At 33.1% G+C, this 23,448-nt stretch overlaps 1 protein-coding gene across 2 annotated transcripts in view; it reads left to right on the top strand.

Moving 5' to 3' along the window:
* LOC114338957 (GTPase Era, mitochondrial) overlaps positions 1 to 18,281 on the top strand; it is a 46,335-nt gene extending 28,054 nt beyond the window's left edge. For both annotated transcript variants that reach the window (XM_028289582.2, XM_028289581.2), the window contains exon 6: positions 18,084 to 18,281. In XM_028289582.2, the coding sequence (XP_028145383.1) occupies positions 18,084 to 18,265 (182 nt within the window). In that variant the 3' untranslated portion in view covers positions 18,266 to 18,281. The remainder of the gene's footprint in view (positions 1 to 18,083) is intronic.
* Positions 18,282 to 23,448: the final 5,167 nt, after the last annotated feature.

The following is a 23,448-nucleotide window of genomic DNA, read 5'->3' as shown; positions in this document are numbered from 1 at the left end:
ATGAGCCATTCTTTAAAAAGATTCCTCAAAGTTCTTCACTACAGAATCTCCACAAAATGCGATAAGGTTATTGGTTGCTCACAGTTTGGATTTTGAAAATGCCTGGGTACCAGGGAAGCACTAGTTGCACCCCAAGTGCTAGCTCAGAACTGCTACGATCAAAGGAAAGATGTAGTGATGTGCTTTATAGATTATGAAAAAGCCTGCGATCGAGTACAACATCATAAACTCGTAGATACATATACTAAAACAACTCGACATAGATCAAAAAGACATTCGCTGCATAGAAGCTCTTTACTGGAATCAAACAGCTGTCGTCAAGGTGGATAATGAAACATCGCAAGCTCAAAGAATTCTCAGGTGTAAGACAAGGACGCATTCTCTCCCCACTACTGTTCAATCTATATTCAGAAAGTATCTTCCAGGAAACTCTTGAGGAATGCGAAAGCGGCATCAAAGTAAATGGTACCTGGGTCAATAATATACGATATGCGGATGATTCGGTCTTAATAGCAGACAATATAGAAGACCTTCAAAACCTTCTTAATAAAATTGGAGAACATAGCGAGAGCATGAGACTTAGCATCAACATACAAAAAAGACGAAGTTACGTCAACATCAAAATGCAAGACTAGCATATATCAACCAAGATGTAGAGCGCGTAAGAAAATTTAAGTGCCTGGGAACCTGGCTATGTGAGGACTTGATGTCGGATATGGAAATTAAATGTCGGATAGAAAGGGCCAGAAGTGCATTCATGAAATTCAGAAACGTCTTTACGAACTCTGACTTTAACCTGAACCAAAGACTAAGATTCACGAAATGCTATATATTATGGTCGGTGCTCCTATATGGCATGGAAAGATGGACTTTAAAAATAAACACAATGAAAAAGCTAGAGGCATTTGAGATGTGGATTTATCGACGAATCCTTAAAGTTCCCTGGACCGCACGAATAACAAATGAAGAAATCCTGAGAAGAATTGGTACAAAACGACAACAGCTGTGCCCAATTAAACAGAAGAACGGCATACCTGGGGCACCTAATTAGAAACGAAAGATACCAGTTTCTGCAAACCTTAATTGAAGAAAAGATCGAAGGAAGAAGGGGAGTGGGCAAAAAGAAAATGTCATGGCTTCGTAATGTCAAACAATGAACAGGACTAAGAAACATAGGAGACCTAATACATACTGCAAGGGATAGAGAAAAATGGTCAAACGTGATCGCGAACATCCATTAGTGGATTGCATAAGAAGAAGAAGAAACCACACCATTGTCTAATATTGCGCAGCGATTAAAGTTTCTTTCGACCAATCCATCTCGTTCCCTCCACTTTTTCTTATATTATAGGGCGAAGTAGATGGTATTTAGTTCCTCTAACTATATGGCCGAAGTATTCTGATATTCTCCTGTTTATGACGCTTGAATAATTGTTTCAAATTAAACTGAATTCATAAGTTTAATTTAAATTTGAATTTATTTTAGAAATAATATTCTTTTTTTATTGATACCCTATTTTGCTTATGTAAAGTACGCCTAAGCGTGTTTGAATTCAACTTTCAAAAACGCGCGTGTTTTAAAGTTACCATGGCAACATCAACAGTTTTAAATATTGATTGGGAGAAGTGGATCTTCTTTGCCACAATATACTTTAATTCTATAACTGTAACCATGTGTTGTACACACTTTATATAGTTTCACACCATACTTGCGACGCTTATTTTTAATATGTTGACGCATCCCAAAGCGTCCTCTCCAAGGAACCATACTTTCATTGATAACCATAGGTCTGGATCCCGCGTATGAAAAAAAAGTTGATTAATAGCAAGCTGAAAATTTTTTAATAGCTTAAGGGTGTCTAGTCGGATAAACTTTGATATATGGGGACACTGGAACAAGGGCAGTTTTAATTGTGGAACAGGTTAAACATTTGGAACGGTCAGACCACGAACGGCACATTTATTTTGTCCGACAGACTAGACTTAAATTCTCCGAACAGAGATTAAACTCTCATGCAAAAATCAGACTGCTATTTATCACCTGTCATAATTCCTGTCATTTGACATATTCTACATGTTCCACTCATTAAAACGCCCATTTGGTGATAAATAGCAGTTTGATTTTGGCATGAGAGTTTAATCTCTGTTCGGAGAGTTTAAGTCTGTTCTGTCGGACCAAATTTTTAACCTGTTCCACAATTAAAACTGCCCCTGTTCCAGTGTTCCCATATATCAAAGTTTATCTGACTAGACACCCTTAAGCTATTAACAAATTTTCAGCTTGCTATTAATCAACTTTTTTTTTCATACGCGGGATCCAGACCTACCACGTTTCTCCCAGGTGTCAATATTTCTTGAAACATATTATTTAAAATGTCTAAATAAGGTGTAATTCGGTGTAGTTTATCTTTGATATTTTGCAAACCATCGTTATCGTTGAAGTGTAGATATTTTAAGATCAATAAAAATCTGTCCCTTGTCATGATGCTACTTATAAAACTATGTATTATGGTAAAGAGGATTTTTAGACCAGTATTGTTGTAAAGTAGGGACATTTGTCAAACCTGTACAAATGATTATGGCTAAAAATTTTTTCAAAAAAAAAAAAAAAAGACTAAGTTTTTCAACCTAATAAAAATATTTGTAAATTAAATATTTTTAAAAGATTTTTAATTGAAAAACTTTATTGGCCCATTTCCTGGTGACAACCTCCAAGGCTTCTACAATATGCAAGCCAAATGGATGCTGCAGTGAAGACTAAAGGGAAGGAATTCTACACTATGCAATTCACAACCCCCGTCTGCAGCGTGGTAAAGTTCCAACGGAAAATGGACCTAGTTACTCTATAGGAGTAATACTAATATAAAAATAAAAATGTATACCATTTTTATTCATTCAGTTGCGGTGCGAAACCAAAACTGTCTTAATTTTTACTCAGATCAGAGAGTGCAGCCAGCACTCTTATCGACGATTTCACCTCTTGTTAGAGGTTCATCAGAGACTGCATAGGCTGCATTTCTCTGGCCCAGGTAAAAATCTTCGACATATCCATCTCCCACCGCAACTGACGAGATGGTAGTAGGATCTCGTCAGTTGCGGTGGGAGATGGATATGTCGAAGATTTTTACCTGGGCCAGAGAAATGCAGCCTATGCAGTCTCTGATGAACCTCTAACAAGAAGTGAAATCGTAGATAAGAGAGCTGGCTGCACTCTCTGATCTGAGTAAAAATTAAGACAGTTTTGGTTTCGCACCGCAACTGAATGAATAAAAATGGTATACATTTTTATTTTTATATTAGTATTACTCCTATAGAGTAACTAGGTCCATTTTCCGTTGGAACTTTACCACGCTGCAGACGGGGGTTGTGAATTGCATAGTGTAGAATTCCTTCCCTTTAGTCTTCACTGCAGCATCCATTTGGCTTGCATATTGTAGAAGCCTTGGAGGTTGTCACCAGGAAATGGGCCAATAAAGTTTTTCAATTAAAAATCTTTTAAAAATATTTAATTTACAAATATTTTTATTAGGTTGAAAAACTTAGTCTTTTATTTAGCAGATGCCGCTAGGCACCTACTACCATCTCGTCAGTTGCGGTGGGAGATGGATATGTCGAAGATTTTTACCTGGGCCAGAGAAATGCAGCCTATGCAGTCTCTGATGAACCTCTAACAAGAGGTGAAATCGTCGATAAGAGTGCTGGCTGCACTCTCTGATCTGAGTAAAAATTAAGACAGTTTTGGTTTCGCACCGCAACTGAATGAATAAAAATGGTATACATTTTTATTTTTAAAAATTTTTTCATTTACTGTTGATTTACAGGTATCCAAGATCCTTGTCTAGATTTAGGTTTGATTGGGTTCTTATTTATTTGTTGTGATGCATATCGATTGGTTTCTGTAACCAGGAGATCAATAACCGTGTCATTTATAAATAGTGAATAGCTTTCGAGAGGACTAATTGATTCATTCTGAACATTAATTACTGGGTTCACTGTATCCATTCATCGAGTGTTGCTATGTTTTCGAAAATTTCACTTGAAGTACCTTGGTCTCCTACAAATTTTACATGAAGTAATACATAAGAAGAGAAAAAAATATGTTATATTTAAAATTTATATAAACACGGCTTTGAAGAAATGGTTCAAAAAATGTTAAAAAATGGGAGTACGAATAGAGTAGGGTAATCTAACTACTTTGTTATTTACTGACGGTCAGGTGGTTCAAGCGGAGGATGCAGAGGATGCTGCTTATATGGTACGAAAACTGGTACCTGGAGTATGAAAAGTGTGGTCTGGAAATAAAGTAAATACCTGAGAGTTACACTGACGGAAGATGGAAACGACGAAACAGATATACAACAAAAATTAGGTAGAGGAAGAGCCATCACAAGTTAGATAAACTCAGTACTATGAAGTAAAGACATACGAGAAAATACAAAACATCAACTATAAACAACACTGATTGAAAGTACAGTTAGATATAGCTTAGAAGTGTGGACAATAAAATGCAGAATATAATAAACGCAGCAGAGAAAATTTTTTGGCGAAGATGCTGTAGATTAACATTACACGATCATGTAAAAACATATAGAATAAAGGAAATGATGAAGATAGAGACAAAATGAACAGATATGATAGAGAGAAAACAACTTTCTTGGTACGTACACATGAGAAGAATGAATGATAGAGATTATCGATTAAAATCTGGGAATGGGCCCCAAAAAGAAGAAGGATAAAAAGAAGATCAAAGAAGTCTTGGAAAAAGGATCAATATATCCATGAATGGCGTTTTAATTGCGATGAACGGCCTAGGATGCTGTAAATATATAATTGGATTAGAATAAAATGGAACGCGCTACAAGGAATTTGACCCGCGATGAGTGTGTTCAATCAGTGATCTTACATAGCGAAGGACTTAGCTAACATGCTATCGGCTCCTTATATTGGTAACAATTTTTTTCTAATGTACGATATTGCAAGACCTCACGTTCACAAACTGTAATCGAATATTTACAACAGGCAAATCTTCGGGCTTTGAATTGGCCATCGCATACTCCAGATCTTAACCCGATCGAACATTTGTGTGACGTAATTGACAGAAGACTACGACAGCGTTTGCCAGCTCCTAGAACCTTACAAGAGGTAGAAACAGTAGCTCTCGATATTTGGAATGATATTGATCAAGAGCAAATAGCATACCTCACTTGTAATATAAAAGTTCATATATCTTTTACTATGGAACAGAAGCGAATGAATTAAAAAACAAATTGTTAAGAAAGCCTAAGGCTACAATTGAGTTTTAATTTCAAAATTTCATATCATCCTAGACTAGAATATTCCACAGCGTGTTCCGAACTTTAAGGAAAAAACACAGTATGATTGTTACACCGGGTATAAAATGACCATTACCTGTCTAGCAACAAAATCACTCCATCGATTGTCTTAAATCTGGACCTCAGAGGTAAACTACCTATGTCATTTTAAGCAATTTTGCAGTAGAGCAGTTTGAATATTTTAAAAATCTTTTATATCCCATAATTATTGTCCTTTTCATGATCATTTTTCAGTGCGTAACAAATGATAGGAAAAAGGGTAAGTCCGTGATAATACACATTTATGACATTTATTCTAACATGACATTTTAGTTAAATCTGACAGTTGTCACATTTTATTTTCAATTTGGAATAAAAACAAATCAAATGTGTTTCTTGCATTTATAAAATGGTATTTTCTTTGATTTGTATAGTTTTATAAATTATACAGATGATATTTGTAATCTAATTAAGAAAAAATTATTTTTTTATTATAGCGCCATCTATTGACAACTAGAATAACTAGAAGAAATGTTATAAAAATGGCACCGACGAAATGTAATCACCGACGTGCCTTTTTTTCTGTCGCATACAATTTAATGCGTTAGAAAGAAATCGAAAAACTGCGACGCACTGAAAGATGATCATGAGAAATACTGTAGGTATCTTTCGGTCTGAAAGGCAATGTGATCATATTTTAATCATAGCATATAACTAGTTTGTACAATACAACTAATAAAACGTTAAAATTTGCCCTCATTACTGTAATTTTACAGTGACATAGTGCAGTTTACCTCTGAATGTTTTAAAAATCTTGTATATCCCATAATTAGGTATCTTTGGGTCTGAAAGACAATGTGATCATATTTTAATCATAAGATATAACTAGTTTGTACAATCTAACTAATAAAACGTTAAAATCTGCCTTAATTACTGTAATTAATGGTAATTTACAGTGACATATTGCAGTTTACCGCTGATAGGTTTGATCTATACTTATAAAAAATTTAATAAATTTGAAAGTTTTTAACCCAAAAAAAATTAGCTACTTCTCACGAAACAAATTTTTATTTTAGTTAAATATTATTACAGTAAAACCTGTGTTAACGACCACCTCTCAAAATCGGCAACCTGTACTAACGGCCATTTTCTAAATTCCCCAAACCCATTATTAACGGCCAAATAATCTCATTATTTTTAAAACCCATTTCATAGAAATTTACCAGTTAATATCGGCCAAAATATTTTTGTATAGGTAGGTACTTGTTGATAATACCCAATATTGCGAAATACCCAATACTATTTTATTAGTTATCGTATTTATCTAAAATAAGATGAAAAATAACCTGCATAATAATTAGGGTCGGTGTTGGCGATCACAAAGTTCTTAAAGCTCTATAATAATATGTCGTAAAATAGGAAACCTTTGTCGCTAAGAACCAAAATAAAAATATAATAGCTGAGAAAGTGAAAAGTATGGCTTAAATTCACAAAAGTTTGCCGAAAAATATGGTGTTGTAAAATTATCAAGCTATATTATAAAAACAATAAAATTGAGTTTAAGAATTCTTTCAAACGTTAACATCAGTTATTTAACATCTGATAACAGTCTGAACAGATTCGTTTTTTCCGTAGTATACAGTCTCTGGCCAAATTATTAAAGTTTTTATAAAAATGTTATTATGAGGCGTAATTACCATTGTATGTAATACTAAATAGGTTTTTTGTATTTACCAAACACAAGGTATGTTGTTTGGTAGTCCATTAAATTGTCTATATTTTATCACAAATAGAACATTATTATTAATGAACCAATATGTATTTATTGACTCTTAAAAGAAAACAGAAATAACGACAATTAAATGTTGTCAATTTGTTGTTGTCATATTGTGGCTCAACAAAATATTAACATTTAATAATACTTTTATTTTTGTTTCTTTTATAATTTGTTTATGTTTAGCATAATTTTAAGTGATCCATAATTTTTGAAACTATTTGTCTAATATCACTCGAAATAGAAACACCAGTTTTTAAGAGAAGGTACACAATATTCGTTGATTGTTTATTACAATGTATTAATAACCACGATTTCTATAAAAACAACAAGAATATGTGACTATAAAAAAAAGAATAGATGAAAACAATCAGATTAATTTATGTTAATAACAGTCATCTATGACCCGTCTGCCGCTAGGTGCTTAGCTCAATGCACTATGTCAACATAGTGCTGTTTGCCATCAGCTTGCAGTTAGTAACTGTGAGGTACAAACACCCAAGTTTACATGGTGCTTTTTACCTGTTAAATTATTTGAACATACTGTTCTATTTTTTTGGTAATTTCGTTTTCGTGGTCATTAGTGCAAAGTGTAGTATACCTATAGAAAGCTCTTGGAGAGCTGAGTGAGTTAAAGAAAAAAAAAAAAAGAAAAGCAAAACAACACCATGTCGACATAGTGTACTTTACCTCCGAGGCCCAGAAATAATAAGGCTATAACATATTAAAAAATCACTCAAATCGGACAACAGGTTTAGTAAATTCTAGACATCTATATGTACCATTTTTAAGGTGTTCTGTTAATTTTGCCGCTGTGTGTGTTTTGTATTTCGATAACGACTTCCAAAGTGGAAGTCGAAACTTCAATAAAATTAATTGCCAACTTAAATTGTATCGTATTTTCCAATTAATATAGTAAATTAAACATAATAAAATTCCACAAAGATATAGCTTCAGAACAATATACAGCGTGTCTACTTGAGTTGGAAACATATGGGAAACTTTTTTATTATTAATTTTACGAAAAAAAGTTATTCCTTATAAAAAGTTCTGCATGCCCCAAAACCTAAGATTCAATTATCAGATATCAAATTTTCTCAATATTATACGAGGTATGTCAAAAAATATGAATTTCGGCTAAGGGTAAAGTACCTTTATTTCTCTCAATATCGAAAATTCTTATTATGAAAAGTTGTTTGGAAATAAAAACCAAGCTCAAATATGTAATTACATGCTTCTAATTGGAAAAAAATATTTTCCAAATTTTTCTCAAATTTATTGATACTAACTTCGTTTTTATTCATTACACATACGATAACTCTTTTATTATTACTTTTACGAAAAAAAGGTATTCTTTATAAAAATCTCTGTATGTCCTAAGACCGAAGATTCAACCAACAGATATGACATTTTATTAATTTTATACGAGTTATGTCAAAAAATATGAATTTCACTCAAGAGTAAAGTACCTTTATTTTTCACAATATTGAAAACGGTTATTAAAAAAGTTGTTTAGAATTAAAAACTATGTGTCAATATGCAATTACATCCTTCTAATTGAAATACTGTGAAATATAAAGGTGCTATAATATTGAGCGAATTTCATATTTTTTGACACACCTCGTATAAAATTAATAAAAGTTGATATATCATGGTTGTGTCTTAGATTTTAGACCATGCAAAGTTTTTTATGAAGAATAACTTTTTTTCGTAAAATGAATAATAAACGAGTTATGATATTTGTAATAATTAAAAACGATGTTGGGTATCCATAAATTTGAGAAAAATATTTTTTTTTCAATAAGAAGCATGTAATTGCATATTTCATCTTAGTTTTTAATTCCAAACAACTTTTTATCATAAGAATTTTCGATATTGAGAGAAATAAAGGTACTTTACCCTTAGCCGAAATTCATATTTTTTGACATACCTCGTATAATATTGAGAAAATTTGATATCTGATAATTGAATCTTAGGTTTTGGGGCATGCAGAACTTTTTATAAAGAATAACTTTTTTTCGTAAAATTAATAATAAAAAAGTTTCCCATATGTTTCCAACTCAAGTAGACACGCTGTATATGTATGTTAGCCTCTCAACATTATGTGCAACAAGTTTCGTATTGCATAATTTTGTCTAAAGTCGATTTCGCAAATACATTGTTGATTTCAAAGTTTCTCACATAATATATATCACACCCCACGCTAGCATAGTTCCGAAATTATTATTTGCAAAGTAAACTCATAAGCCAAAGTTTCAAGCCAACCTTAATCCGAATTGAAAACAAAGTAAATATATGACATAATTTCGGCTCTGTGCGTATCGCTCAAACTTTGTATTTCCACGCGTACCTTTTGATACACTTTTGAAGTGTATTTTGTAGGTACCCTTTCTTGTTTTCTTAATCCTCTTTTCTCAAACCGATCCAAATTCTAAATGTGGAAAGCCACTTGTTTCGGCTTAAATATCATTTGATGTAGAATTTATTTTTACTCTTTATTACTGCCATACCTTTATATATACGTATACGTATATATACTGTTATGCTCTGTATTTCTCTCTTTTATGAGATTGATGAGCAAATTCTTAATTTAATTAATTACTCAATTATTTTAATTACTGTTTATGTAAAAACAAAACCAAATTTAAATTAGATTTTCTAATAAACTTTATTCTCAGGGCTTTTTTGTTTTTGATGCTTTACCTTTGGTTTGTGGCTTATAGTATTTCTCGTTGCTTACTCCATCCAGGATAAAACAGGAAAATTAAACACACTCAGTGTCATATAAATGTTAAAAAAATATTATTTATTTATCCAATATACCATAAACATAAGATTTTATAATATGCTAAAAATTTAGATTTGTTGCAACTATTTCTCATCTAATAAATTAAGCGTTATTCGTTATTTCAATTATTTAAATAATTCGTTATTCATTCTTACACAATTTAAGAAATGTTACTTTTCTCCTTTTGAATTGATTACTTATTTCTTCTTTAAAATTTGGAATGACTAATTATGTTATAGAACTGTTCAATACAAAAATTAAGCAAATATGGTGTGGATATAAACAACCTCTCTCCGTTTCACAAATTATTTGACTAACCTTTTTTGTTTTTTCTTTACTTCATTTCCATGATTGCGTCGTCCTCGATTCTCCCACATGTACTCTTAGGATGTTGCGAAAAGTCCCTCTCGTCAAAACTGCTTCACAAAAAAACAAACAGGACTCGCTCGAATTCTCGACTCAGTTTTCTTTCTGCTCGATATCTTGTGCAAATTCTAGACAGAAACAGGAATCTTCCTCGGTCTCAGGAAAATTAACTTTTCAACACGATAAACGATTTCGTTTCAACTTGATTCTGCTAGCAAAGGCCAACTTAACCACTTTACACTGACTTCTCACACTTTTCAAAAACTGGACTGCTGTCTTCAGATATTAATTTCACAGTCATATTTTTTCTCTCCTCAAAATCAGACTCAACCCTCTCATCCCTTCCATCCATCATTTTCCACCAATCACCAAACATCCTTCCTACCCAATACACCCATATTATCATTTCTTAAGAAACGATTTAATTTGTACATAACTTTCCAATTTGTTAAATTCTGGGAGACATCAAATTACTCATGTTGCTAAACAAAAAGCCTTACATTCTAAAATTAATAAATTTATTTACCGCTTAACCTTCTTCGAATTTTTTTATAAAATGTCTTATTGTCCATTGCAAAGCGAAATAAAACTGTATTGTCTACTCTGACCACACCATTGTTTTAGTCCGTTCAAAAACCCATTAAGAAATACCACCTTCTTAACGATTTCACTATTCCGCGAAAACACTGATTACTCACGAAATTATCCTATTACAATTTTTGGTCATATACAGGGCGATGAAAATCTATAATTTCGTAATCTTTGATATAAATTTATTTACAACATTTTTCCCACAAAAAAATTATACAACAATACAGTATGATGCAAATGAAAGGAATAAACTTATTTCCTAAGCCGGCGACTAAAAAAAATCTCGAAACAGTTCGATTTTTATTTTTAAATTATGAATTTTTGGCATATATATCATACTAAGATATCCACAAAGGAACATGGAAAATACCTGGAACCAACGACGCCAACCAAATTCACCATATCCTCAGCTCAAAGATGGGCAACAGGCATAACTAATGTCAGAACGTATCACGGGGCGAATTCTGACTCAGATTACTATCTTGTGGGGCAAAATTATGGCAGAAAATCGCGACAGTGGCAAAAGAGACAAACAGTACAATTATTAAAAAATGGTGTTGAAGGATTCAAAAGTCCAACAAAGAGGCAAGAATATCAAAATGCTCTCCAAATAAAACTCAACGGAATTATACAGGAAGATACTGCAGAGTAGGAATGGAGACAATTAAAAACAATAATAATGGAGGTCTGCAGAGGAAACTGTCGGAAGAGCCAAAAGACAAAGAAATGCGGAATGGTATGATGGTGAATACAGAACTGCAGTAGAGGAAAAAAGGCCAGCTAGGCTCAACCAACTTCAAAGAAACGCAAGAAGTAGCAGGGAGATTTATAACGAAAAGAGAATACAAGCGACTGGAATATGAAGAAAAAAAAATAAAAGCTTTGAAAAAACAAGTACAAGAAATCCTAGAGCATAACAACAGACGAGAAAGCAGGCAATTTTATAAAAGAATAAAACAAATCACACAGTCATTTAGACCAAAATCGACGATATGCAAAGGCAAGGACGTAGAACTACTCTGCCGTCCTTAGGAAAAACCCCGTATCTGCAGAGAGATCACATTTGAGTAAAATCGGTTTTTGTTTAAATGTCTAGCCATTGAAAACTACATATTAAGATTTTTTTTTGTTTTCTACTTATTATTATACATAATAAATATCATAGAATTTATATTTTTACATAAGATTGGCAAAATATATCTTATTTACTCGAAAAACTCATGTTACTGCGTTCTTTCTAACGGCCGGTTTCACAAAGTAAAGTTAACTTGTGGTTAAGAGATAACCAGAAGAAACGTCAAAATATGCGTTTTAGTTTCAGGTCAATTTTAGTTTCAGGTCAACGGCGAAGTATGGTTAACTCACAGAATTTTTAACAAGAGGTTGGAGTTGGTTACCCTTATGGGTATACCCAGAAGGGTAACAATTATGAAACTGAAACACATATTTTGGAGTAATTTTGAGGTTATCTCTTAACCACAAGTTAACTTTACCTTGTGAAACTGGCCCTAAGTATACTACATAAATTAACTTCTTCCTCCTTAGGAGGAATGCAGTACTACGTTTGCGCTAAGCATTTTCTTATTTTATAATACAGTGGACTCTCTCTATAACGAACACGGTTATTACGAGGTTTCGCTTATAACGAGGTACACTAGATGTCCCATGAAATTCCTATTGAACTGAACACCTCTATAACGAGACATATTTGGATAAGTATAACGAGGAAAAATGAAATCGTAAAATATGTAGGTATCTTTATTATTCTTTATCTATTTTTAGCGCTGTAATGGCTATAACTAAATACCCCAACTAGGTACCTGTATACATAAATTCCCAACATCTGTGCGGTTATCGAGGTTAGTGCTTTAATAAAAATCCACCGCCTACCTATAATAAACTTCTTCCTGTTCTGTTTATCTATTGGCCGATATTGAATATTATAAAAAAAATTATAATTTATGATGGCGAAGCCTTATTGTCGAGGAAACAATATTTAGCATCTTATATTGCTCCGAATGGCATCACTATAGAAAGTTAGTATTTTAGACAACTATATATGTATGCGCAATATTATTGTTGTCTGATATAACGAGATCCGCGTATAACGAGGTAATTAGTCTGCCATTTCAGTTCTCGTTATAGAGGGAGTCTACTGTATAATAAATACAATATAACGATGAAAAAGGAGAATAAAAACATGTTTTATAAAAGTGTGTCATGAAAATGGACAAAAAAAGTGCTGGAAATAATTTTGGAATTAATAAGTTTGCCGCTAAGGGGCGTTTCGTGCATTTTAAAATTAAAAACATTCCAGAAACGATTAACATTTACGATCAAGTTTATTTTTCATTATTAATTATTAGACATTGATTTAACTATGTACTTTTATACCACATTTTTTATTTGGAAATTCTACGACCTACGGCGACCCAAAATACTCCGTACCAAAATTCGTATTTCGAACAAACTTTCTAAAATTTGCGGTGTTTAAAATGCCTGATGTAACGTAATAATACAATGTCGCATCAACGATCAACAACAATATACATACACATAGTAAACTCCGCTATACCTCAGGAAACTCCACATTTAGTGGAAGTATTTGTCTCAGTAGTACCGCATTGTTTTTAGAACCACACATTATTTCTTGATCACCAACAACTCAAACATGTGTGTTTAGATTTTCTGTTGATAGAGAAAAAATAGTCTTCTGCAATATTGACTATTTAATTTTGTTCTATTTGACATATTTAAAAAATTATATCAAACAACCGTTCTCGTTGAAAAATGGCAACAAACTAACCTTATTAAAAATTTTACACATGCTGTAAAAATCTGTCAAATAGTCAAATGCTTAGGCAGAACGCCGCATCTAGTGCCTGCTTAGGATAAACGCGGCAAGCGACCTTTAAATACGCCGTTTTTTCTAAGTATTTTTCAGATGACGCATTTATTCTAAGTATCCATGAACATTTTTGCAGATACGGCATAAAATGCGTTGTGTTTGTGTTTAATGTATTTTGGTTTAACTTAAGTCATTTTTAGTAAGCAAATAAGATAGATATGCACATTTGGGTTAGAAAAATGTATAAATCTAATTTTTTCAGATTTTTGCAGATACGGCGTTTTCGCTAAGCACGGCAGTACTAACAGAGAAGCAAGAAATTATTATGAGATTGAAAGAAACTTCGAAGGAAACCTAAAAGCAGACAACGAAAATTGTCTGAATTCGGTCGTTACATGCAGATTGGGATCTGGAAGATTGGAGAAACGTTCTGTTTACAGACGAAACTCGTTTTACGAGATATTTACCTGATGGTTGCCAAAGTATTAGAACGTACCATATTTACCTGATGGTCAAAAAATTATATCACATTCTCAAATTATTTTTGAAAATAATACATGGTCGTATAAATAAAAACTGGAAGAAGGAATAGATGATAGTCAGTTTGGATTCAGAAACGGACTAGCAACCAGAGAGGCGTTATTTTTTGCTTTTAATGTGTTAGCTCAAAGATGCATGGATATGAATGTAAATGTGCATGTTTGTTACGTTGATTTTCAAAAAACATTTGACAAAGTAAGACATGAAAAATTAGTCCAAATTCTAAAGACAAAAACATAGACAAAATGGACTTACGAATAATAGCAAACCTCTACTGGAATCAAAGAACACAAATTGTAGTAGATAACGAACCCAGTTCAGAAACTGAAATCAGGAGAGGAGTTAGGCAGGGATGTATTATGTCTCCATTACTATTTAATGTATATAGTGAATCCATTTTTGAAGAAACACTACTATCTCAAAGTGAAGGAATAATAATTAACGGAAGATCTATTAACAACATAAGATATGCAGCTGATACAGTGGTTATGGCAAGCTCTGCTGAACAACTTCAATTACTGCTAAACAAAACAAACAGGTTCTGTGAAAAATATGGAATAAAAATGAATATAAACAAGACCAAACATGATAATAACAAAGAAAACAAATATACAAATATGCAGTTGGGGAATGTACCGTTAGAAAGAGTAGATAAATACAAATACCTAGGAACCTGGATTTCAGACAATAATGATCAAACAACGGAAATAAGGGCCTGGATAGAAATAGCAAGAAATGCATTTGTAAGAATGAACACAATTCTCTGCAACAAAGACCTTAGCTTAGAACTTAGAGTAAAAGCTTTGAGATGCTACGTGTTTTCAATACTGCAATATGGACTTGAAAGCTGGACATTGAAGCAAGAACACGTAAATAAGCTACAGTTCTTTGAAATGTGGTGTTACAGGAGGATGCTTAGAATAGCATGGACACAGAAAAAAACTAACACGGAAGTATTGCGAGAAATGGATAAACAATACGAAATTATAAACACGACAAAAATAAGAAAGTTATAATATCTAGGACACGTAATGAGGGGACAACGATATGAACTAATAAGACTGATCATACAGGAAAAGATAAGAGGAGGAAGGAGTATAGGAAGAAGGAGAGTGTCATGGTTGAAGAATTTAAGGGACTGGTTTAAATGCAGTTCAATAGAACTCTTCAGAGCAGCGGTAGATAGGGTAAAGATAGTGATGATGGTATCCAACCTCCGATTAGGAGACAGCACTTTAAGAAGAAGGTCGCCAAAGAGTGTGAAGAAGGCGTCGAGAACTCTATACCCAATGTTGCTTATATCCTAGACTCAGTGGCGACGCGTGACTTTTTCTAAAGTGTTACCAAAACCAGATGCAAAAAATCTTATTTAAAAAAAAATGAAGATATGGCTAAATGTATATACATATAGCTTCAATAATATCATTTTGTATATCACTTGAAACTCTCGAAAAAACAGTTGATGTTTCTAGATGTTGGCAAAATTTTTGATCTTTTTTGGCAATTAATGTTAACAATTCCCTGTAATTGCCTCGAATGTCAGAGCCGTCGCCCTCAAAATGACCACGAAACGCTAATTCTTGTTCGGCCAAAAAACATACGGTACATATCTATTATAAGTGAGCTAAGGATATACGAGTACCAATCTATTTTTTTAACAAACTCATTATATGTTTAGCAATATTTGCTTTAAATGCTTGGTTAAGAGAACTTTTGATTCTTGTTTTGCCAAACTGAATCAAATTGGGTATACATCTTACATGTAGGTAACGGAGAAATTTCATGTCTCTTTTTTAAAACTCTAAAACTATTTAAATCGTGAACCTGGTCCATCCATTTTTCTGTAAAAACCAGAAGACATGGCCAACAATACAGTCTATTTTTCTTGCAACCACATAACCAAGGATTTTCACTGTACCAACTAAATTTAAAATATCGAGCTAATTTTTTAAATTCCTTTTTTAAATTGTTTAAAATAGGTCTTTCATTTTCAATAATCTCATTTTATTTTTCAATCAGAATTACTTTTCAAGCAGTTGATCGATTACGCAGCGACACTCATCCATGGTGAACTGCACGCACACTTTTTATTTATAGGTACTGTTAGCAAATTTAAATCTGGTAACAGCCCTACTGATATACACAGCGCGCTTACGCCCATCGCTCCTTCAAAATTTTCAGTACTAGCCGGTCCCGAGCCGCCCGAGCGACAGCGATTCATTGTCACCACAAATGAGACTGGTAACAGAATATAATAAAGTGCAACTGAGTTACATAAACTCGCCAATATTTTCGTGTGTCTGGCTATTTACTGAATTAGGTACTATTAACACATAATATAATAATATATTTCTATTGGTAAAAATAAAATAAAATAATAAATGGAATTATTCATCGTCATAAAATACATATTTATTTGCAAGATTTTTAACTGTTACCAATGGTAACAGTGGTTACATGGACGCTTCGCCAGTGCCTAGACTACAGTTTGGTGGTGGAGGTATAATGGTATGGAGCGGCATTTATTTGGAGGGCAGGTGGCCCTAATGCTTTTACGTATATTAACCTTTAACTACCCGCGCATCAAATTAGAACATAACTACACGCGTGGCGTACTTTATACGCCACAAGAAAATACCCTTATATACAGCGGATTTGTTTATTTATTTTTTTAAATACACTTAGTTGTTTGTTATAAACCTTATTCGGCATCAGTGAATACTTGGAGTTCCTTCTCAGTAAGCCAATTGGGATTTATAACTGGAATCATGGAATAACTGGATTCCATGATAAATAAAATTACTAATAAAAAATGTTTTGAAATGTGATTTTTTACGGGAGAAAAAGTATTGTTTATAAAGAAAAATATATTTTGTGCCATAATGACTGAAAAACAATTGAAATATGTACTTATATTACTACTTATATTAATATAATCGTGGCGTATATTGTCCACCACCCGAAACAACAAATAATAAACTGTAAATTACGATCTTCCCAGAACGCCGATTATAACGAAACTAAAACCAAATTGTAAAGCACATTCCAGTGATAGGTTAGAGAGATAAACTAGGTCAAAAATTAAATTTTTAAATATATTTGCAGTAGAATTCTTATATCTGGCGTACAAAATACGCCAGCGCGTGTAGTCAAAGGTTAAGGAATGTCTGGAAGAACATGTGTTACTGAAAGTTGGTGAAAATGGTGAAAATTTCTCCCAATGGAGGATAATGCTCGGCCACACCTAGCTACGATAACAATGTAATACTTTCCAGATGTTGGTATTCTGTTACTGGCCTCCTAGCATTCTGGAACTTAACCCGATATTACATTTATGGAGCAACTTGGGAAGAGCGATTTTACAAAATTATGGCAAGTTTAAAACTGTGGAAGCGTTAGAACAGGCGCGAATAAAGGAGTGGGAATAAATACTGCAAAACGAGATTGCTTCCTTGATTCATAATGCTAGAAAGGATGAGAGCTGTAATTCGAGCTCGAGGAGGAAATAATTGATTTTATTATCCATAGTTTAGAAATATTTATGATTTTAATTTGAAAAATCCTGGTTAAAATTTTTTATAAAGTTTTATTTTTTGTTACATTAGTCAATATTTTGGAATTTGTTTTCTATTTTATGGTTTGTTATTGAACATAGAATAAAATACTTTATTGGCAATGAAATCTTTCTGTTATTTTTTATTCTACTTAAAATAAACTTGAGTGTCCGGTTACTTTTGCGGATCAGTGTAATTTTTATAACTTCCAAATGACAAAATTTGTCCAACTTGATTCTTTAGAACAATTTAAGCCAATTTTCTTCTGTGAGAATAATCAACTATGTATTACTGATATTTTTGTTTTTAGGTAAAATAAATGCAGTTGTTTTAATAAAGTGCCCCACTTCAAGGATTGCAAAACTATTAGCAGGCGCATCTGATGGAAGACTAAGATTGATCACGGAAAACGTCCAGAGGGATTTGCAAGACTCATTCCAGAACTTCGTTAAAATTCAAATTGTACCAACACCCTTAGCTGATAACGAATAAATTTAATTTAATATAACGTTCTTTCATTTTTTATGGTATATCCACCCAAAAGTTCAAAGGGTCTTAGTAGTCTGCTACTCAATTTCTATCCCCATCTCCCCAAATTGGTCTTGATCACAGGGGAAACCCCGAACATCTGAGCAACTTTGCTGGAGATCGGGTGCAACCAACTTTGCAACCAACTCCAATGGAACGCAGGTTTAGGACAAACGAGGAAGGGGTTATGGTCCTCCGAAAAGAGGGTTTTGCTACGGATCAGCTATCCATACATGTAAAACACTATATTAATTAAAACAGCTTTTTATTTTAAACAAATATGACTCCTAACCGCCACTCCCCTCTGTTTAACCATAGACCTGGAGGGATTTCTCTTTCCTCTAGTTCTTTTTCAATTTCCTCCCCCCAGATTGTTCTCGGACTTCCTCTTTTCCTTCTCCCTTGCGGTGTCCACGTCAAAATCTGTTTACAGATCCTGTCATCATGTTTATGGCATTCTCTGTACATGGCCGTACCATATTGGTTGTTTTGTTTTTATGTCATCAATAATTATTGTATGTGTGACTCCCATCATTTCTGGTATTCTGTCATTTGGTATCCGATCTCTTCTTGATTTGCTTTCTGCTCTTCTCCAGAAGTCCATTTCTGTTTCTAGTAACATTTTCTCTTATTTTGTTTCAGTGGCCAAACTTCACTGCCATATGTGATTACGCTTTAAAGTATGGATTTGTATATGAGGTGTTTGTTCGCTTTAGATATTGTTTGATTCCACAGAATTCCTTTCATCATGGATATGGCTTTTCTACCCTGTAGGTTTCTATCTTTTATAGCAGCATCGAGTGTTCCATCTCGAGTTGCCTTCATGCCCAGGTACTTGTACTCATCACAGACTGGACAGGATTGCTGTGTCCCTCCAATACACATGGCTTCAGTTTTCTTAATGATTACTTCGAGACCCCATATTCTTCGATTAACTTCCGCATCATGTATCTCAAGTTGTCATGATCCTGAGGAATCAAAATTTGGACATCAGTGAAACATAAAGCGTATAGTGTTGTCTCTTCATTGAGAGGGATTCCCATGCAATTACATTTTCTTTTCCTCAGCTTGAGTGCTTATTCCAGATAGATTTCATAAGTATATTAAAAATCAGATTTAAATGATCAAAATTCCCTTTCTTTGCCATATCATTGTAATCTTATACATAATAAATTTATGCATGGAACAAGCACTGGAACAAAGAAAGGGAATTTTAGAGCATTTTAAACTATTTATTTCGCTCTACTTTGTATAATCTGATTTTTATTTGATAAAAGTATACCAAAAATATGTTATACGTGATATTCTATCATTCTATATTGACATCTCTGATATTTCCGATTCTAAGGCTATAAAATTTATTTTATGTCCTAATAACATTTTAGCGAAGTGTGTGGTTTTACCATCGATACAAATTCGGTGGTTTGGAGGGTTGGATTTTAGATTTACTGCTTTGTTCTTACTTACCTTTCAAATTCTTTTCATTAGACATAAAAGTAAAATTTCGCCAAAACGTCGAATTTAGATCATTTCTTTTATTTCCTTTTACAGCATCGCTATAAAAGTTGGGTGTAATATAAAAACAAAACATTAATGAACACAAGTTTATTTGAGTTGTCGACATTACAGTAAAGTTATAAAAGTTAGATGAGTGCTTTCAGAACTCAAAAGAAAACGTGTTTATTCTACAGTTTATTCGCATAAGCTGTGCACTAGATGTAAACATTAGTTGACAGCGATGTTGTCATCAACAGAATAGAGATGACTATTTCGGGTAGTTTTTGAATATTTTTGGATAATAGTTACTTGTATAATCGCGTAAATCATTCATTAATTTAATTGATAGGGTTATTTTTTCACTATCTATGTATTCAGTGATTACAATAATTTATATACTATACAATACAAACTAATAATGGAGAAAAGAGAAAAATTGATAAAGGGATTTTAATAGTATACTATTACTATGGAACGAGTAGATACATTTTGAACACCTTTAACAACTAAAATCGTTGTTAACATGCACTGCATGTCTTATTGAAATTTAGTTTAAAATATTTTAGGTACCTACCTATTTCATTAATTTTTATTACGATCTAAGAAAAGCACCACAATGGAGGCAAAATAATAATAAAAAAAGAATGTGTGTGTACTTTGTACGCACGTAAGAAGTTCCCACATAACAATTTCATGTTCTTAGTAGATTCATAGAACATAGTTTTTAGAAAAAGTATATACTGAGAATATGCGTAATTACCATTGCGAATGTGCAGAGCACATATATACTGAGTATATACTACATTACAGTACTTAAACGTTCTATGTATATACTTAGAATGTACTACCGCACTTCTTTTCAGTATATACTAAGAATATACTTTTTAGAACATTCCAAGGACGTGCTATAAACCTTCTACTTATATACTTAGAACGTACTACCGCACTTCTTTTCAGTTTATACTAAGAACGTACTTTTTAGAATATTCCAAGGAAGTGCTATAAACCTTCTTTTTATATACCTAGAACGTACTACTGCACATCTTTGTATTAGAAGAATATACTTTTAAGGATATTCTAAGAAAGTGCTATATTGCTCAGAAGTATGTTTTCAGCATCACCTTCTCAACTTAGGTTCTACTGGTTACTGGTTCTACCTAATACCTATTATATTTACATATTTTAATGGCAAATGAGAATGTAGTTAGTACCTACATTCTGCAATATTACTTAAAAAGTAAGTACATATTTATAAATTTTAGTTATTTATATAAACTATTATATTATAATATTTAGCTAAACTAAAGTATGTATGTATGAGTAACTAAAATTTATATACTTATATGTACTTACTTATATATGTATTTATTAAATAATATTGAGTTACCAAAATAGATTATACCTATTTTGAAGCACCGCAAACAAAATAAAGAGATTATGTATGTTCTTTAGTTCTAGTACTTTATTATCATTCGTCTTCATCGACTTCATCCTTAACACTGCATAGATACAAATAATGCCTATTTTCGATTTCATATTTTACCGTTGTTCCTATATCCCTGATCCATTCAGGTAAGAAATGGTCAGAATAAGACGGGGATATGTATTGTCATTGTGGAATAACAAAATCGGTGCAACGGTGGTTAGTGTTGCCAAACGGAGGGAAATTTCTTTTTTTGCGGGAATTTTCAGCATAAAAGGTGATAAAGGAAAAAGTTAACTCAAAAGAGAATTTTTGTTTCAGTCTAAATTGCAACATATTAAAAAAAATCAAAATGTTTGAAAATAATTAAACATATCTTCTCAGATTTTGTAAACAGGAGGGAATTTTTTTGTTAAAGTGGGAATTTTTAACGTAAGTTGACGGAAAAAGCTTACTCGATTGGTTGGCAACACCAAAGCCTTTGGTTGTGGGTTTTGGCATGGTTTGGTTCTGGAATGGTCCATATTGAATTGAATGTACCTGAATTCAAATTCCAACGATGTAAAAATACTCATGATAAACTCGAAATGGTAAAGTTTTGTTTTCCCCCAATTTTGAAAAAATGTGAAAACTTTGAATTATCCACGTCCGTCTGTCCGTCTGTCTGTCTGTCTGTCTGTCTGTCTGTGATCACAACTCCTCCGTCAATATACCAGCTAGAATGACAAATGAGGTTTCAAATGAAAGCTTATAATCCAAGGATGGTAATAAAGGTGAGATATTTGACCTAAGCTGTCTGCCCGTCGGTCCGCCCGACCGCGAACAAAACTCCTCCGTTATTATACCAGGTAGAATGACAAATGAGGTGGCAAATGAAAGCTTGTAATTCAAGGATGGTACTAAAGGTGAGATATTTGACCTAGGATGTCTGTCCGTCGGTCCGTCCGACCGCGAATATAATTCTTCTGTCAGTACAACAGCTAGAATGACAAATGAGGTGTCAAATGAAAGCTTATAATCCAAGAATGCTAGTAAATGTGAACTATTAAACCTAGGCTGTCTTTCCTATTGAAATGTTAGCTATCCTGATCCCCAAGTATATGTAAATCAGGTTGGCAATATTGACAGTTGAAGTAGTCTAATAAAATGGTCGTCACGAAGCGTTGCATATGAATTATGTCTCCCAGTAAATATACCTAATTAATAAGTACTCGGCAAGCTTCCTTCTCCAAAAGGTTATGGACTCCAGTTTTACATGCCAAGAGTACATTCAATAAGAAGTAAAGTTTTTTAGTGTTGCTGTTTATACCGACCGGCAGTGTTGTGAGTGACCGCAAAAAAATGGCAGTCCAAGGTTTAAATGGCGCGAATTCAACCGTGAGTTTGTATCCGCAATTAACATCTACGAACTTTTCGTCATGGAAATTTAGATTAGGCAATCTTCTAGATGCCAAAGGTGTTAAAGATTTTATTACCACTGAAGTAACTGCAACGCAATTCACACAATTATCAAGAGACGAGCAAAATCAACATAAAAAGCATGATGCAACAGCAAGATCGATCATTGTCACATGCATTACAGATGAACATTTAGAATATATTCGTGACTGTGACTCAGCATTCGAAATGATAAAAAGTTTAGAAAAAGTGTTTGAAAGAAAAAGTATTCTTTCTCGTTTATATGTGCGGAAAAAGTTGTTAACGTTGAAATATAAACAAGGTATCGATTTACAAAAATTTTTCGTTGAATTCGATTCTTTAATCCGAGAGCTTGAATCGACTGGAACTACAATCGAAGAAGATGACAAGGTATGTCACCTTTTGTTGACAATGACAGATACGTTTGACACCGTTATTACTGTCCTAGAAACTTCAAATGATAAACTATCTGTTGATTTCGTTAAAGCAAAATTATTAGATGCAGAATTGAAGCTGAAAAATAATGTACAAGAAAGTGAAGAATCCTCTTTTTATACGAAGCAATACAATAAAAAACCCCGATGCTCATTTTGTGGACTTGAAGGCCATCTAGTGTCCAATTGTTTCAGAAAAAACAATAATCGAGGTAGATTTTTTCGAGGAAATAACTATTCCCGTGGCAGAAGAGCCAATAATGATACACAAGGTAAACAGAATATCCATGTAGCCGAAGACGAAGTAAGTTTTATCACAGCCCTACCAGCTGAAAATCTCAAGAATGATGACAGCCAAATTTCGTTTATAATAG

The sequence above is a fragment of the Diabrotica virgifera genome, chromosome 3 (genome assembly GCF_917563875.1).
Source record: "Diabrotica virgifera virgifera chromosome 3, PGI_DIABVI_V3a".
Classification (NCBI taxonomy): Eukaryota; Metazoa; Arthropoda; class Insecta; order Coleoptera; family Chrysomelidae; genus Diabrotica; species Diabrotica virgifera.
This window is presented reverse-complemented; position numbering and strand designations above follow the sequence as displayed.